Source organism: Podarcis liolepis, assembly GCF_965112155.1.
Source record: "Podarcis liolepis genome assembly, chromosome: 11".
NCBI lineage: Eukaryota > Metazoa > Chordata > Lepidosauria > Squamata > Lacertidae > Podarcis > Podarcis liolepis.
The window spans coordinates 23413164-23430998 of NC_139565.1; the positions used below are offsets into that span (position 1 = coordinate 23413164).

General features: G+C 40.6%; 1 protein-coding gene across 2 annotated transcripts in view; it reads right to left on the reverse strand.

Moving 5' to 3' along the window:
- Positions 1-17835, reverse strand: part of CAMK4 (calcium/calmodulin dependent protein kinase IV) — an 84321-nt gene that overhangs the window by 45214 nt on the left and 21272 nt on the right. For both annotated transcript variants that reach the window (XM_083464602.1, XM_083464601.1), the window contains exon 3: positions 4222-4300. In XM_083464602.1, coding sequence (XP_083320728.1) covers positions 4222-4300 — 79 coding nt within the window. The remainder of the gene's footprint in view (positions 1-4221; positions 4301-17835) is intronic.

Below are 17835 nucleotides of genomic sequence, written 5' to 3' on the forward strand. Positions count from 1 at the left end.
ATGGAATCACAGCACTGCCAGCTTTACTTAGCCGAAAAATAATCATGCCAAGTCTAGAAACTAGAGTAATAATGAAGACGGCTCTTCTTTACAGAAGCAAACAAGTTTTTAAATGATTTTTTAAAAAGTTATCATAGTTAAACTATGCTACGTTTGACATTCAAGCTTCAGGTTATCACTTTATCAGAGCCAGACTCCATATTACATTCAAATGTGTGTGATGAATGCCTCACAGTCACTTTCATGTAAAGAACCCCCTTTCAGCTAAGCCTTCTCCTTTGAAGGACAAAGAATGGACAGCGAAAAGCACTGAAGTAGCCATCCAGACAGGCAACCACTGAAAATGTTATCTCCCTCTCCCTCAACCTGCTATGCCAGCCCAAATTCAACAACATTATGCTGAAGTTTCACAGGAAGTGAAATAAGCCAGTGTAATTCAGCGTGCAAAAGTATGACAACATGAAAACATAGGAATGCAAATGTTTTAGCAGCTTTGTCATCTGGATTTTCTGTAATCATTAGGTCAATGAATTATATTAATTTCAGGGCCCAGTTCAACTCTGCCTCTTGCGTGATGCGAGAACTTCTGACATCTGAATTTCTCTTCTTTATCTTTCCGCTCCTCCTCCTGCTCCCTTGCAGAGGCTGCATTCTCATGCACCTACTCTTTTAAACAAATCCTGCAGAATCACTTGGGACTTCCAAGAAAGCATAGGCTGTTGCCCATTGTGATGAACATTGCGGGAATGGTTATGATATATGCAGCACTGCATGGAATTACTGCTTTGATTTTGCTTACAGTGGACAGTGGGAAAGCAATGCCTAAGCACTACTAAAAGGCTTGACTGTAGAAACAACCCAATAATGCTCCCTCCCTGATCTTTGAAGCGGTTTTACACCTTAAAAAGCTCTGTTGTGTAATTAATTAGGTGGTGAATGAACAGATAAACGCAGAAACATTCTTGTATTTCATGTTTGAGCAACAAAGGCCAAACAGAATGTGGAGAACAAGACTGATGGCTGGACTAGCTATAAGTTTGCTGGTATGCACATGGAAGCAGCAGTTGACTGTAAATGAGCAGAAGATTTGATCAAAGAGGGGTGAACAAGTTGGCAGAATTGGAATGAAAGTTGACATGACAGTTAAATGGTTCGTCCTAGGGGCTCAGATTTGTGACAGCACACAATCCTATGCATGTCCACTCACTTTTGAGGAGGACTTACTTTTTCCTATTTAGTTCTATTGTGCTTACTTTCAGGTAAATGGGTGCAGGACTGCAGCCAAGTGCAATTTCACTTTAGTGTCTCTAAAGCCTGAGCAGATCCCTCAGTCTTTAAAGACATTCAGTAACCTCAACTGCTGCTGGTAGGGAAGATTTATTTTTGAGAGACAAGTAGACTTGGCTCCATCTCTGGATATTTTATCTGCTGGGATGTAACCTAAAATTGCCTTAAGTCCCACAATAACAGTTGCTGTAAAAACTGTTGCCAGTTTGGGTCGTGATCAGGAATAAAACATATCTTTTCCCTCTTCTCTGGGAAGATTAGTACAATGATTTTCTCAAAAATCATCCCTGAGGGACTCCCTTTAACATGACTAGAATGCTTCCATGTCCCTCAGGGGATCTGTTTTAATTTATAAATGTCATCAGTTTATCCCAAAGGTGCTCTCTATCACAACACACTTTTCATTCGAGTTTCAAGAGAGGAAGTTGGAGTCAAGCAACAACTAGGGAAGGGGAGGGGAGCCGTTTTTTATATTGCCCTTTTTAATTTTTTGATAACAAGACACCTTTAATCTATTTCCTTCCAGAGTGTCCATCTTAGCAGCCCCATCTTCATTTCTTTAGCTTATTGAGGACTCTAAACAAAACATGGGGATTAAGGACAAGCTGTTCTCAAATAAAAGTCACCTATCAATGAACTCCCTTTTTCAGAAGGGTAAGCAAGCTTTGCGACCTGTGTATACCTTGATCATCAATGAAATCCCACAGGATCCACTGAAAAATAATTGTTAACATAAATGGGCCTGCAGAGCCGCGTATGCCAAATTTTGCATTAATCTTTTTTTTCCATAACGTTCTACTTTGTCTCCTTAAACTAAACTCTCAAAATGGAAGAGACCATTATAAATTGATTTAACCAATGTTTCCTGTAGCTGTTGGTTGGATATGCTGAATGACCATGCCTGTCATTCAAGAAAGCACCCATCCAAAAGCACTTACTGACTTCTTTCCCAAGATGATGGGCCTTAATCTGGATTTTTTCCATATAGAAAACGTCCCATATCCCTGATTATTAATTTGCTGCTTTTTTGCATATTAACCAATTTGCCCATCTTTTAAAGATGAGGGGGCTAGAACTATGCATATTCACTCCAGACAGACAGATAGTTGCAACATGGTCACATAGCTCCATTGCACTGTGTTTACTCTTTCAACAGTGGTGTCAAGATATTTTACTGTAGAGCGACGAGCTACATCTGGGGCTGAAAATGAGAATTAGGTCTCAGATAGGAACATCTGCACTGTACTAAATTTTCAGCTTGCAACTCTAGTATTTCAAGCCCCTTCGGCGAGAAAACAATAAAACAATCTTAAAGTAGGACTCATTAAAATTATTGTCAGAACATTTTAAAATGTGGAGGAGCTACTGTTGAAGGTAAGTCTAAACTCCATGGAAGATGGTGCATAAGTAGTGCTTGAAACTCCCCTGGTGAAATAAGAGGAACAGAAAGAACAGTCCTCTTATTTGGTGGAATAAGCGACCTACAGTGATACAGTTGGTACAAACGTGCTATTCCACCTACAGAAGAGCTCTTTCCATTTACAGAAGTGAGTTGGATCTCCACTGATACAAATCTCATTCTTCTCTACTGAATGCCTCCCCTCACTTACCTACTGAAACCTGAAAAGGTTTTCACTGTCAATATGGCCACTGGAGGAGGAAGTGGGGAGCGTGCCGCCCCGGCAGCACAATCCCGTGGGGTTCCATCACAGCTGCCCCCCCCCCGTTCGTGCTGGGTGCCCTGCTCCCGCAGGCGGCACACCACACCCCCAGAATGCACACCACGCCCCTGTGGGTGACATGCCCCGCCCCAGGATGCACGCCCTGCCCCCTTGGGCAGCACCCCCCGGTGCCAGAGCATGAAGCTCCGCCATTGAATATGGCTGGATCATAAAACTGTTGTTGTAAAGGAAATGCATCCCCGCCGTCCCCCACACTCCTGTATCCAAATTCTCTCCCCTCACCCCACCATTCTGCTTACAAATTTGAAAAATCCATAACTTATATGAATTTCGGCCTCAAAGCTAAATATGATGCTCGAATAATAGCAACTCTTTTGAGAGAGTTGCAGGTGCTTATGTAATAACCAGCTCTTAGATGAATCTCCTGACTGCACTTCTCTTTTGAATTTTTTAATCCTAATGCTATTTTTATAATACCATGAAACCTTCAGCACTCAGAGAACATGCCACAATGCAGAGTTCTCAAAGTATGGCATGCTAGCAAAGTTGAAGTAGCACCTGCCATTAACCTACTTACAGAAGAAATTAGCAATTCTCTAGGAACACATAAACAGTTTTACTCTTGTTTTAAACCTTTCTCTCCCCCCCCCCATCCCTCTTCTGAGGGCTGGCCACCCCCTGAGTCAGAACTATTGCTCAGGTACAACTGCAGCATGAAACAAAAGGTAAGGTTGCTTCCTTCACAAAAACAAGAACTGTTGTATTCTTTCTGGCATGTAGTCTTGGGGGTGATAATCTCTTTCTTCTTCCCACACCCTTGTGCCTGTGCAGAAGATTCTGCATTCCATAGAAGGCTGAGTTCAAATCACGAAGTCATACAAGATATATGGGTTAGTTTGCAGAACCTCTTGTATTTTTTTATGTCCTTTCCATGGCTTCCTGCTGCTTTGTTCTCATCAGGAATTCATGCACTTGGTGTTTTCTAAGTATACATTTTCTACTAACCATTTTACAATATGCAGATAGAATAGTAATATACAAAAAGATGAGTAAATGCATAGCATGTCTCCGGGAATAATTTCCTCCAAAGGCTGCTGGTGTGCACATCATGAATTTAAATCAAACCAAGCTGGAACGTCCTCATTGGTCAGACTGTGCAATTAAAGCCTAAACGCATTTGCAATGGATCCTCTGAAGAAAACCTCTGTAAGAAAAATTTGAGAAGGGGTGGTGGCGGTGGAATGAAACTTACAGTTTTCTTCAAGATTTTGACAGCAAATGGCTTTTGTGTTCCTTTCTGCCTGCATCTGTAGACAATAGATGTTGCACCCCTGAAAAAAAAAAGAATATAAAGTTACGTTCAGATATGTAGAATATATTCTATTCTATTCTATTCTATTCTATTCTATTCTATTCTATTCTATTCTATTCTATAAAACGTAATTTCTCTGAAAACTGAGCTTGCTTTAAAATTTGAAATTTAATTCTTGGAAATTAAAATAAGTTATGATTTTTCACTGTACGGTTTTGATTTTCAGTTTTGATCAAGTACTTGCTCGGAATTTATTTTGGCTATATTCCTCAGCAATGTAACACCTACAACAAAGTAATTCTGTTCATTATTCCATTCCCATTGCCCAGGGATATTTAACTACAGTACAGTACTAGGGAATCGTGAAGAATAAACAAATAAATAAAATCCAGTGCTACCGACATTGTAACACTCCTGCAGAACAGAAAACTGTTTCATTTGTAGCTCTTTCTGTTCCATGGGAGAGTTGTTATTTCACTGCTGGAATGACTTTGGCACATTGGAAAATGCAATCTTCAGCTGTCAGTCTCGAAAATTTCTTTGCTCTTTTCAGTACTGTATTCAACTTTTCATACATCCCCAATTCCTTTTTAAAACAAAAAACAAAAACCAACAACGACAGAATTAGGTGATGTGTTTTCTTATATGGAATATTTATACTGCAGTTCTAGAAGTGTTGTTTGGTAGAACTCTTTGAACATTAATTTAAAAAAACCAGATGCATCCACCATTTCCCTAATGCAAAATGTGTTACTTTGAAAAATATATTAGCAAGACCTTCCAGTTGCCATTTGTGTGTTCACACAAACTTCTTATCTACATGTTAAGAAGTGAGGGAAAGTGATGTGTGAATTTGCATCTATCCTGAGCACATCTTCACTGAATGAAGAGCATCCATTTCTAATTAATATATTTGTAGTATATATTCTAGAGAAGGAAGGGAAGTTAAAATAATAGAAAATGCAATTAATGTCAAGTAGACCTGACCCAGCAGCATACTCAGAACATTTTAAAGGAACTTGTGGCACAAGGCAGATGTGGAAGACACAAAACGAGAAAGAAAAAAGGATCTCTGAGTAACGGTCCTTTCAATAAAGGTGAAAGAGCCAATAATTCTGGGGCCGCTCAAGAAACTGTCAGAATTGCAGTTGAGAAGAATCCTGTTATTATGGCTGAACTTTCTTCCATTCCCATCAGCAACCCTTCCTTCTTCTGGGCATTGCTTGGCAGACAAAATTCTTGCCTCAAATGTTTCCATGGGACATAACTGTCTCTTTGTTCACTTTTTTTTCAGATTCTCTGAGAAAGGTGAGCAGGGAGTGGAGTCAGGTGGTGCCAGATTTAAAAATGGAATGGATTTGGAAACTATAGTACATGCAAGGTCTACATCATGGGTAGGCCAGCTAAGGCTCGGGGGCTGGATCCAGCCCAATCGCCTTCTAAATCCGGCCCTCGGATGGTCTGGGAATCAGCTTGTTTTTACATGAGTAGAATGTGTGCTTTTGTTTAAAATGCATCTCTGGGTTATTTGTGGGGCATAGGAATTTTTTGCTCTATAAGACTCACTTTTTCCCTCCTAAAAAGTAAGGGGAAATGTGTGTGCGTCTTATGGAGTGAATGCAGGCTGCACAGCTATCACAGAAGCCAGAACAGCAAGAGGGATTGCTGCTTTCACTGCGCAGCGATCCCTCTTGAGTTCTGGCTTCTGAGATTCAGAATATTCCCCCCCCCCTTGTTTTCCTCCTCCAAAAACTAGGTGCGTCTTGTGGTCTGGTGCATCTTATAGAGCGAAAAATACGGTAGTCCGTCCACCCACTCCTTAGTCTGAGGGACAGTGGACCGGCCCTCTGCTGAAAAGGTTTGCTGACCCCTGGCCTGCATGAACCATTTGCAAAACAGTATGCAACCACAATGCATGCATGCATGCATAATGCTAAATAAAATGGCAACTCGGCTGCCCATCATTTCCCCCTCTCCATCCTTCAGTCAGGCTGTATACATTTTTATTTTTAAAAGCACCACATGCTGCATTTGTGTGCTCATTCGTTATTAATTTTTTATACACTTTTTATTTATTTATTTAAGTGCAAGACTGCTCCAAAGTTTGAGGAACCAGAGAAGTTGTTCTTCTTGGTATGAAGCCAGTCAATGAAAGATTTGCAAAGATTTGCAGAACCTCTTTTGTTCCAGTTCAACAACGGAAGGGAAATGTGGATCAAATGTACTAAAGGAGTTTCCAGAGTTGCTCCACTGTTCCAAAATGTCACATTTGTCTTTGCTCTATGTTTCACAAAGCAGCTGCAGCACATTCAGTAGGAAAAGAAACGTTTCGCTTAATAAAGCTACAATTGCACTATGTATCTTTTAAAAAAAAGAATCAGATCAACCCTGGTCTGCATTTCAAATACAATAATCACCACCACCACAAATCCAATCCTGCCTAAATTTCAACTGGATAAATTATTCAAGTCTTAAACAGATTTGTGCGAGTATATTTTCAAAATCCAATTTCTATTTTATCTAATCGGAGAATTGCTACCCAAATCAAAATAAAAGGATGTAAAATGATGAAATGAACACGGGTAAATGCTTTGCATGAAACGGTCCTAATAAGGTACTGGATCCGATACTATAAAAGCTAACTTTTTCTACATGCATAAGAGATTAGGTGTGTAACTTTGTAGGACCATACAAAAGTGGTAGTCTACACTCCACAGCAGTCAAAATTTTGTATAGGTAGCGATACAGAGAATGTTGTAGTCTCAGAAACCTTGTGTGTGCACGTGCAACTCCCCCTTCCATTTATTTAATGTCCCTGTCCAGAAATAATTTGTGGGGAAAGCAGCAAGGTCCCCCACCACTTAAGAATCCTTGGCAAGTTGGAAAATCTGGCTTTGGGCACACTTATTTCTGGTTATTGTTTCAGAATTTGACTCTGCTCCTTTCCCCGTTTTGATCCATCCCCTTCCCTGCCTTTAATTATTATACGTTCCATTTCCCCTATTTCTTCTCAGGACAAAGTAGATGATTTATTTTATCATTTAATATTACATCCATATCTCACATTTCCTCCAAGGTGGCATAGTTCCAGTGCTTTTTTCCTGGGGGTACCCAAGGGTACAGTGGTACCTCGGGTTAAGTACTTAATTCATTCCGGAGGTCCGTTCTTAACCTGAAACTTTAGCTAATGGGGCCTCCTGCTGCCGCTGCGCCATTGGAGTACAATTTCTGTTCTCATCCTGAGGTACCATTTCTGGGTTAGCAGAGTCTGTAACCTGAAGCGTATGTAACCTGAAGTGTATGTAACCCAAGGTACCACTGTACACAGTACTGACACCTTTTTTCAGATGTTAAAAGTGTGGCACTCACTGTAATAACTTTGTGGTGAGTACTGGCACCTGCATAGTTCTCTGCCTCCTGTTTGATCCCAACAACAAAGCTCTGAGGTAGGTTAGTAGCTCAGTCACCTAGTGAACTTCAGTCACCTAGAGATGGGGGGGGATTTGAACCCCCAAGTCATAGGTCCTAGCCCAACACACTGGCCGCTATACCACATCAGCTCAATGACATGAGAGATCCAGGAAAATTATCTCCTGCATGTTTGTTCTGTTGATAGCAGCTGTGCAGGAACAGGGCCAACCCAAGACATTTGGCTGACTGAAGCAAAGGACAAGATAGTGTCTCCCCCAAAAGGATGGCAGAGAATAAAGAATGTGAATGCAGGAGGGAGGGAGGAGTTAACCTTTCCCACATGCCATTTGGCTGATTGAAATCACACACCCTGCTAACATCTGTAAAACCCTGCAAATAAAGTTTTGCTAGCGGTTTTTTCTGCTTTCATTTTGCCAAGAAAGAACATCTGTGCACTTATAGATTTTGGATCTATGTCTTTTAGCTCCCAACTGGATTTTTGTTTGTTGGCTTGTTTTACTATTGGGTCTGACAAGTGAACCTATCATCAACACTGGTTTATTGTGCACTACTTTTCCATCATAAGCCATGCCCAAATGAGCTCACCATAATTAAAATCTGTGTAGGCTTACAAACAATAAGGGGGAAATGTTCTGAATTGTCTGCACATCAAAGAAACCATGGCTGGAAAGCAAAACATACAAAACTGTTGAGCAAAACACTCACTTCCCACTTCTCCTGTCTATCTCCTTGCAATTAAGACAGCATCATCTCTAAAACATGTCACAAAATATAACCAAATTGGCATAGTTCATTTTTTCTTTACTTCTGCAAATCAAATACTTCACCAAGCCAGTTATTTCACCATTAGCCTAATGACAGCAAATTTATTGCCAGGCTCTAAAGAGTATCTAGGCTTTTCCCAGCCCAGTGGAAAGTTTGTTTATTTTTCTGCCTTGAATCGCTTCCTACCCTACTTGCTGCCACTGTGCCACATTGTGAACTGCTTTTGAAATGCTGTTTCAGTATTTGTTTGCCATACAGCATAGGTAGTCCCTCGCCAGGACAGCCTCTTCTGCTTCTGACATGTCCCGCACTCGCCCCTCTGCCTTGGACTGCTCTGACCTGTCTACTTTCCCCCTCCCTGACTCTTGCCTCACGCGGACACCAAACCCTATAAATCATTGGTCTGCTCTCCTGTGTCAACAGCCCCCCACCCCCTGCCTCCACAACTCACTCATCAGAGCCCCACCAGTCCCTGACAATCATCCCTCAAAATTTGCACTTCTCCAAATTTTGCAGTGCAGTTCTCCAGACAAGAAATATGTTAGTAATAATAATAATAATAATAATAATAATAATAATGCACAGACTAGGGTAAAGTGTGCATAAGACATCTGAAGGCAGCCCTGTTTAGGAAAGCTTTTAATGTTTAACAGGCCATTGTATTTTAATATTTTGTTGGAAGCCACCCAGATGGGCATGGTATTATTATTATTATTATTATTATTATTATTATTATTATTATTATTATTAAATGATATTTTACTGAAAACAACATACAAAAATATTATTTTTGTTTTTTGCAAAATTGTTTTTGCAATTGTTTTTTAAAAATGTGTATATTAGGTAAATTTGCATGCATTAGGAAAAATTCACATGGAAATGCTGACAAATGCATTTATTTCTACAGATGCACATATTGCCAAGAAGCCCACTACAGTGGTACCTCGGGTTACGAACTGTCCTACTTACGAACACTTCGCGTTATGAACTCCACAAACCCGGAAGTAGGTGCTCTGGGTTGCGAACTGTGCCCGGGATACGAACATAATCTGCTTCCAGGGCTGTGGAGGCCTATGTAGGGAACGCGTACCTTATGTTATGAACACTTCGGGTTAAGAACTGACTTCTGGAATGCATTAAGTTCATAACCCGAGGCACCACTGTACCGCAAATGAGGAAAGCAGACACTTGCTGTTTGAAAACTGAGGCAATGCCGGGGGGGGGGGATGAGAAAGGGGCACTTGAATGAATGAATTTTATTATTACGGTCACAGACCAGTTCCAGCTCACTTACAATATCAGGAAAATCATAAAACACAACAGGAATACATTGAATTGCAATTGGCTATAACAGAGACAATTCAGATATAGTGGCAGTTAAAAATATATATTAAATATTGATCACTAAAATATAAACTAAAATTGTCATTTAAAACCTTAATCATTTTGGTAGTACAGCTTTAAAAGGGGCACTTTATCAACATCCCTTCCTCACTTTGTGACCCTCTCTCCCTGTGGCACATTCTGATCCAGTTGGGCTTTCAATTCCTTGTGGCAAGGGAGTCTATATGACAATCATTGTGCATAAGGCTGTGGTGCTGCATACGAAATGAGAGCCAGCTGCTTAGCAATTCACATGGGTCAATATAGATATAGAAGTATATACATGGCTGCGAATATATAATCACAAGGAAAAAGAAAAGCTATTCCTGTTGGGTGGCTTGCTTCCTTTTACTCTCCCCCTCCCCACTTTTCTGCAGAATCTTTAACATATTGAAAAAACTAGATATGGAACAATAGCATCTAATTAATAATATTTAATTGAAAAAAAATCACATGGTAGAATAATAAAGGTGCAGATCAGGCAGCTGTGGTCATTTGTAAAAATGAACAGAGGTCATCTGCACAATTCTCAGATAATAACGGAGCAAGCATTGAACAGAAGGGTAATGTCAAGTCTACATATGCAAATTATGATAGTTATGAATATGGGCCTCTGGCTATAGATGTAAGCGCTGTATTCTAAATCACACTTCCACAATCCTCCAATGAATCATATTTCACCAGCGGGGGGGTGGGGGGATGTTCCGTAGAGCTACACAAGTAGCAACACTTACTGTGGATTATTGAATCTACATCAGCAGCAGAAAGCCTAGTAGATTTTGTGACAAAGGACAAAATGGGTCTATAGTAAACATGAGTAACATAAAGTGAGCATACCCATGCACGCATGCACACGCACCCCTACAGATAAAGTCAGAGATTTGGCAAAACAGAGCAATTCAAACAATAGGAAGCCAGCAGAACTTATGCTAGAGTCAGGGCTGGGATTTATGCCAGCTGAGCCAGGAGGGGGGATTTATACTGGCTTAGTACCGGAGATCCAGTGTGGTGTAGTGGTTAAGAGCGGTGGACTCGTAATCTGGTGAACCGGGTTCGCTTCCCCGCTCCTCCACATGCAGCTGCTGGGTGACCTTGGGCTAGTCACACTTCTCTGAAGTCTCTCAGCCTCACTCACCTCACAGAGTATTTGTTGTGGGGGACGAAGGGAAAGGAGATTGTTAGTCACTTTGAGACTCCTTAGGGTAGTGATAAAGTGGGATATCAAATCCAAACTCCTTCTCCTCCTCCTCTTCTTCTTCTTCTTCTTCTTCTTCTTCTTCCTCCTCTTCCTCTTTGCCCCAGCTCAGCTGGCACAGCCCAAGATCTGCTGCATACAAACTTCTCCACTCAGGTGGAGCTGAGATTTGAATTGTGCAGAAAATTGGCAAAGCTGCCAGCCCCCCCCCCAAAGCCCCATAAAACCTCTCACACATCTGAGTTTGGGATCTCTTCGACCATATCATATTCTTGCATTCCATAGTGTGGAGACGTTTTCATTTCTAAAAACTCATTGTCAATCCAAACCAGGCAATTTGGGTCAACCTGGGATTTGCCCAGAGCACGTCAAGGCAGCTCCAGGTCTGCTTCTTGTTGGGTCCAACCAGAGCAGTACAGGACTGCTAAAAGCAGGGTGCTCAGGCAACCGCATGTTTAATCAGGATTTTAAACACTAATTAAAAATAGGGTTGGCGGAGGGGGGAAGATGACATAGGCAAACACTCTCTCTTGTCCCTCCTTCCTTCTTCCCCTCTTCGCTGCCAACTGGATGTTTAATTAGGGTTTAAATCCTTGATTAAACATGTAATCAGGTGCAGGGAGAAGGAGATGGACACATCAAACATTAAAAAACGTCCCAATACAGGGCTGCCTTCAGATGTCTTCTAAAAGTGTGTAGTTCTTTATCTCCTTGCCATCTGAAGGGGGGGTGCGCATTTCACAGGAAGGCCATTCCCCAAAAAAGGCCCTCTGCCTTCTACTTTCCCGTTCACTGCCAGCCAAATGTTTAATTAGGGGTTAAAAGCCTAATTAAATAATGAGGACTGTACAAGGTCCCTATGTCTCTCTGTATATGAATATGTGTATCTATATCTGTATCAGCTGTATATCTGCATTTGACTGAAAGCGAGGAACAAAACTTGATCCAATTCCAGGGTGGTGGCAGTGACAAATGCTGTAAATGTGTAACAACTGAGAAACAGATCTGTAATCAAACTAGTGTAGTCAGTTTCATTTCTTAAGGTAGTAACAAACTTCAGCTTCTGTTTGATCGCAGGCAGACAGATATTCCACAGCATTCATAATATTTATGCTACAATCTCATGATTTTACATCCTTCATTACAGAAATGGAACACAAAACCAAAATGACTGGTGGAAGATAGTTGCAAAAATTGCCAAAGCCTGCAACAATTTGATTTGTCTATCAGGAAACTTTCCAAAAGCTACAAAAGGACAGACACAGACAAACAGAACAGTTTCCCCCATCTTTTGATGTCTGGAGTACAGGCTTGTTTCTCCTGCATACTTCAACTTTGTATCGAAAAGGTTGTGTTCTCCTCTACCAGCTTCCAGAAGAATGAGGAAGCACCCTACAGCTGCTGTGGAATATCTGCAATAACACTGCCTCCCAGCATCTGTTGCCCATCCCTTTGTCCTGTCAAGTCATGGCTTAGGGATGGGGCAGTGCTTTCTGATCAATGGTGGTACTTCTGTGATTTCCCTATGCCTGTTGGCTGCAGCAAAGACAATGCCAGAGAAGTTTAAAGCATATTTGCTCCCTTGTCCTGAAATGATGCTACTGCTCATATCCTATGAAAGAAGGGGGCAAAACCATCACTGCATGGGGGTTTCCTGCACTGACAGATATACAGTGGTACCTCGGGTTAAGTACTTAATTCGTTCCGGAGGTCCGTTCTTAACCTGAAGCACCACTTTAGCTAATGGGGCCTGCCGCTGCCGCTGTGCAGCCGCTGCACGATTTGTGTTCTCATCCTGAAGCAAAGTTCTTAACCCGAGGTACTATTTCTGGGTTAGCAGAGTCTGTAACCTGAAGCGTATGTAACCCGAGGTACCACTGAATATGCATATAACTGGGTGGTTTGGATTGTTCAAAGGACACTTTTGCCTCTCATTCTGCACAACTGTGTCTTAACACACGGTCCTATAATCAAATTTATTTCTTTTTAAAAAAATCAGATTATGGAAGCATGCTACAAAAACCATGGCAATGGTGAAACAGAAGTACGAAAAGATTGGCATCAGTCACATCTATCTCATGTCTAGTACAAAGTTTTTCATCTTTATCACTGAATTATTTTGCTCCCGTTTTTGTCACAATGTGTGTACTGATAATTAATTTGACTATCCTTTCATTGTGTTGTGCCACATCCTCAGACATGTTCACAATGAATAAGTCCCACTGAACACACATGTCTGAGTAAACATGCAAAGGAGTGTCTTGTTAGGCATCCTTCACATAACAGATGTTAGTTCTAACAGTAAAACCATTGGGAAAGAGAAAATATTCATTATTAAGGTATAAACACTTTCCCCCCCCAGCATGAATTGAATAAATATTAAGGCTGTTTAATACAACACTGCACTGCATTAATTTCCATGTAGGAAAAAATGTATACAACAAGATGTGTGAAAACTGCAGGCTGTTATATTTTGATGCATACAAACACCTAGAAGGAACTTCATGTACTGGTTTCTTAATCCCATGTACACATAACAAAATAAACTATGGCATGATTTTCACACATCATAATGAGCTGTATATCTTTTTTCCTTCTCTATTTAGGAAAAATCTTATGCAAAGGATTTTAATTAAAACATATTTGGAGATAACATAATTTTTGTGTGTGTTTTTCAGACTGATTCAAGTAACAGAAATTGTCAAAAATGAATGACTTAACCTGGGTAATTGCCAGCCGTGAGAAACCCATTCCGTGTTGCAAATACGATTTTTGTGACAGCAGTAGCTTCCCTTAGACAAGTGATATGATTAGCAAGGAGAAGAGTGACTCCCAAGTGTTATTTTTTCTCGGATGGGAGAGAAGGAGAACTCTCTGAAAAGAAACAAATTACTGTAGAGGAGTCAAGGTTGCGCCAAGAAAAAAGCTTTCGCCATTGACTGCCCAATAGCTTTTTCATAAGTAACCTGGGCATATGGAGAAGGCCACATGCGGGGGCGGGCGCGGGGGAGTGAAGTGACCTTGCCATATGGAAGCAGTCTCCATAGAGGAAAAAGTTGGAAGACGACATCCCAAAAGGTTACTTTGACACAGAACAGCGGCGTGTCTCCATCTGATTTATCTGGGTCATAAAACAGCTGCCGGCTTGTATTGTTTGATTGCTCTCAGTGGGCAAGCAGGTGTGAATGGCAGGTATGATGCACCTGCACATGGAAAGGAATAGCCCAAGAGAGCGAGGGATGGTCAAAGTTAATAATTTTGCTTTGAGTTGCCATAGAAAGGTTAGGAAAGCTATTGTTGTATGGACTTTCAGTAACGGGGGAGATAAAACAAGAGATAATTAGCATGTTCTGCATTATACACACACACACACAGCCGCTTTTTAGGTGTCAAACGCTTGTCCCATAAATTATTTATTTATATTTTTAAAGTAGTATTTGATTTTTAATAATAGTAATATTTACTGCTAGTAAATAATATTCAGTATACTCGTAAGGCAATTTCTAGCTCACCTTTCACCATAAGATTCCACAGCAGGTTGCAATACCGTAAAACAGTAGAACAGTGTTGCAATAAAACTGAATTTAGTACCATTTATAAAAGCAGATAAAATCCCATATGTTCTTAAAAGCATACAAGGAGCCACAAGCCAAACTCCTAGCTTGCAGCAGTGTCAAAACTCCTAATTAGTTATAAAAAGCCGAGATGAACACAAGAGTTTTCATATGGTGTCAAATGACAAAAGTGTTGTAGCCAGTTGTGCCTCTAGGGAGAGGACATTCGGGGGGGGGGGCAGCTTTCGCAGGGCGCAAAGGGCCCCATCGGGCCCCTTCATGCCATGTAATGTCATGTGCTCACCATGTCAGGTATCACACACATGTACCGGGCACCCCCAATGGGGGGGGGCAGAACTCTACACGCCTGCTGCTATTCTTTTTTATTAACACCCCCACACACATATCAGCATGCAAGGGTAATCAGTCGCTTCCTCATAGATTCACATATCAAGATACTACAGTGGTACCTCAGGTTACATACGCTTCAGGTTACATACGCTTCAGGTTACAGACTCCGCTAACCCGGAAATAGTGCTTCAGGTTAAGAACTTTGCTTCAGGATGAGAACAGAAATCGTGCTCCGGCAGTGCGGCAGCAGCAGGAGGCCCCATGAGCTAAAGTGGTGCTTCAGGTTAAGAACAGTTTGTGGTTAAGTACGGACCTCCGGAACGAATTAAGTACTTAACCCGAGGTACCACTGTAATGCTCTCTTTCCTATATATTCCTTAGAAGCTTCAAATAAAGCCAGGAGCCAATAAATATGGCTTGTTTAACTGTCCATCTTTATGCCAGAGCTACATTAGTGCAAAGTGCTGCAGTGGAGCAGTGCCCGTTCTTATTTAACTCAATCAAATATTAAAGCACTCTAGTTCCCCCACCACCACCCGCTACAGACTTTTGACCCCAAGCATTTCAAAATATGCTAAAGTGAGGGCAGAGTTGTGCTCATAGTACCATGACCTAGATTATAATTTTCAAGAACTCACGCATGCTTTATCTATTGATTCCAGTGTGCAATTCATATATTACTTTGAAAAGCGAGGTTATGAATCTTACTATGACTCAAAGAGCTGAGATTTAAGGTAATTAGTGATATTATATGGGTCAGCTTTTGACATATCAGCTTGCAGCAAAATCCTATGTGTGTCTACTCAGAAGTCAGTTCCATTTTATTATGTGGAATTCAATCTTAGGTAAGTTTGCATAGGACTATGCCTGTTAGTGACTAGAATTAGCCATGTGGTAAGAATTGCGCATATCTCATTGTGGAGCCACATCAATGATGTTTTGTGGGTTTTAGGGTTCATCACATTCTCCCTAATTTGTATGTTAGAATCTTAATAACTATACTGTAAGAAGTATGAAAAGGTTAGGTGAGTAAACTCACATAGCCTTCCAACATTATAACATTATTAGCACTATTTTTTAAATAAATATCTTTTTTTTGTTTTGTAACATTTAAACGTTCCACGAAAATCCACTTTAATAGTGTATCTTCTTCACAGCTTTTGTTCTTGGTCTTAAGCAAAATCTTTGAGGAAGAAAAATGACTTATACTCTTAACGTTGGAAGCATTAAGATAAATTCAGCAGTGTAAACAAGTTTTGACGGATGTAATAATGGAATACTGAATGGTTTAGTTTATGTAAAATATGCAGGGATTTATATATGCAAAATGAACCATGGAAAGAGAAGAAGGAAAGTCATTGACATTTTAAGGTTGTTTAAATGAATATTCTAAACTGTAAAACAGAAAATTTAATAAAAAATATGCACAACAAATGATTTATACTCTTTAGACATAAAAGACAAAAGGATTAAATCTGGAGAAGATTCCGTCTGTATTTCTGAAACAGGTATTCTGAAACTGGAAATGCTGTCTATTATACTCAATTTCTTCCCTTCCTTTTTAGTTTATATTCAGTAGCAATTCAATTATTATGAACAGATGGTTACCATGGCCTTTATTTAATGCATGTGATTTCCTGGTACCCCTTTCTGCTTGTGTTTCATGATCAAAATGGATTTCCTTGCATATTAAATTTTAGTCTCTGTGCCACGTGCATGTTCAATGAAATTCTCACCATGTCATGTTTACAGGCATAAATTCCCATTGCATCACTTTATTAATATTACAGTATATGATTTGTTTGGTCAGCTTTAATTGACCCAGGCATTGTAATTGTGATTGTGTGTGTGTGTGCATGCGTGCTGTAACAATGATGTTCCAGTATATTTATGCTGTTGCTTCTGATTGGTTGTAAACCCTTTGGGGACTCACATGAACATGACGTGCCATAGAGATAAAACAAATGAGTAAATAATTAATCAAACCAGAAACTAAAATGCTAAATGGCAAAACTGAGTGGCTACCTGCTACAAACCACTGTTCCTTCCACAGTTCTGAATGTTCCCTAATGCTTGTTATTCCTCCTGGAAAATAAAATATTTTAAACAATATCCCTTTGCCAAGAATTATTGCCAGGTTTTACAAGGGGTGGCGTTGTAATACTGGGACAGATTGTCTTTTTTTCTTTTTCTTTTTCTTCTTTTTGGAGCTCAAGTTCTAAAGCACTACGCTGGTACCTCGGGTTAAGTACTTAATTCATTCCGGAGGTCTGCTCTTAACCTGAAACTGTTCTTAACCTGAAGCACCACTTTAGCTCATGGGGCCTCCCACTGCCGCTGTGCCGCCGCTGCCGCGCGATTTCTGTTCTCATCCTGAAGCAAAGTTCTTAAGCTGAGGTAATATTTTAGGGTTAGCGGAGTCTGTAACCTGAAGCATATGTAATCTGAAGTGTATGTAACCCGAGGTACCACTGTAGTGATGTATATACACTGCCACTCCTTCAAGAACAGAAACCTTTTTAAACTTTAAAATGGTCACATCCTGACTTGAAGATAAAAGGTTCTTGCGTAACTTGGGATGGGTTTAACTCCTGCTTAGCATTTGTTCACATCAGCAGCTTAAAATGCGGCATTTGCACGGTGCTCACATCAGATATGGTGCTCACATCAGATAAACCCCATTTGCATCAGATAAGGTGCTCACATCAGATAAACCCCACGGTGCTCACATCAGATAAACCCCATTTGCACGGTGCTCACATCAGATAAGGGGTGAGGAGGCCTTCACCTGATGAACAGAATGCTTTGGGTTTCCCAATCATGCAACCCCCTTAGAACTTCTATCCATGAAGCTGTCATCTGTGCATGGCCACT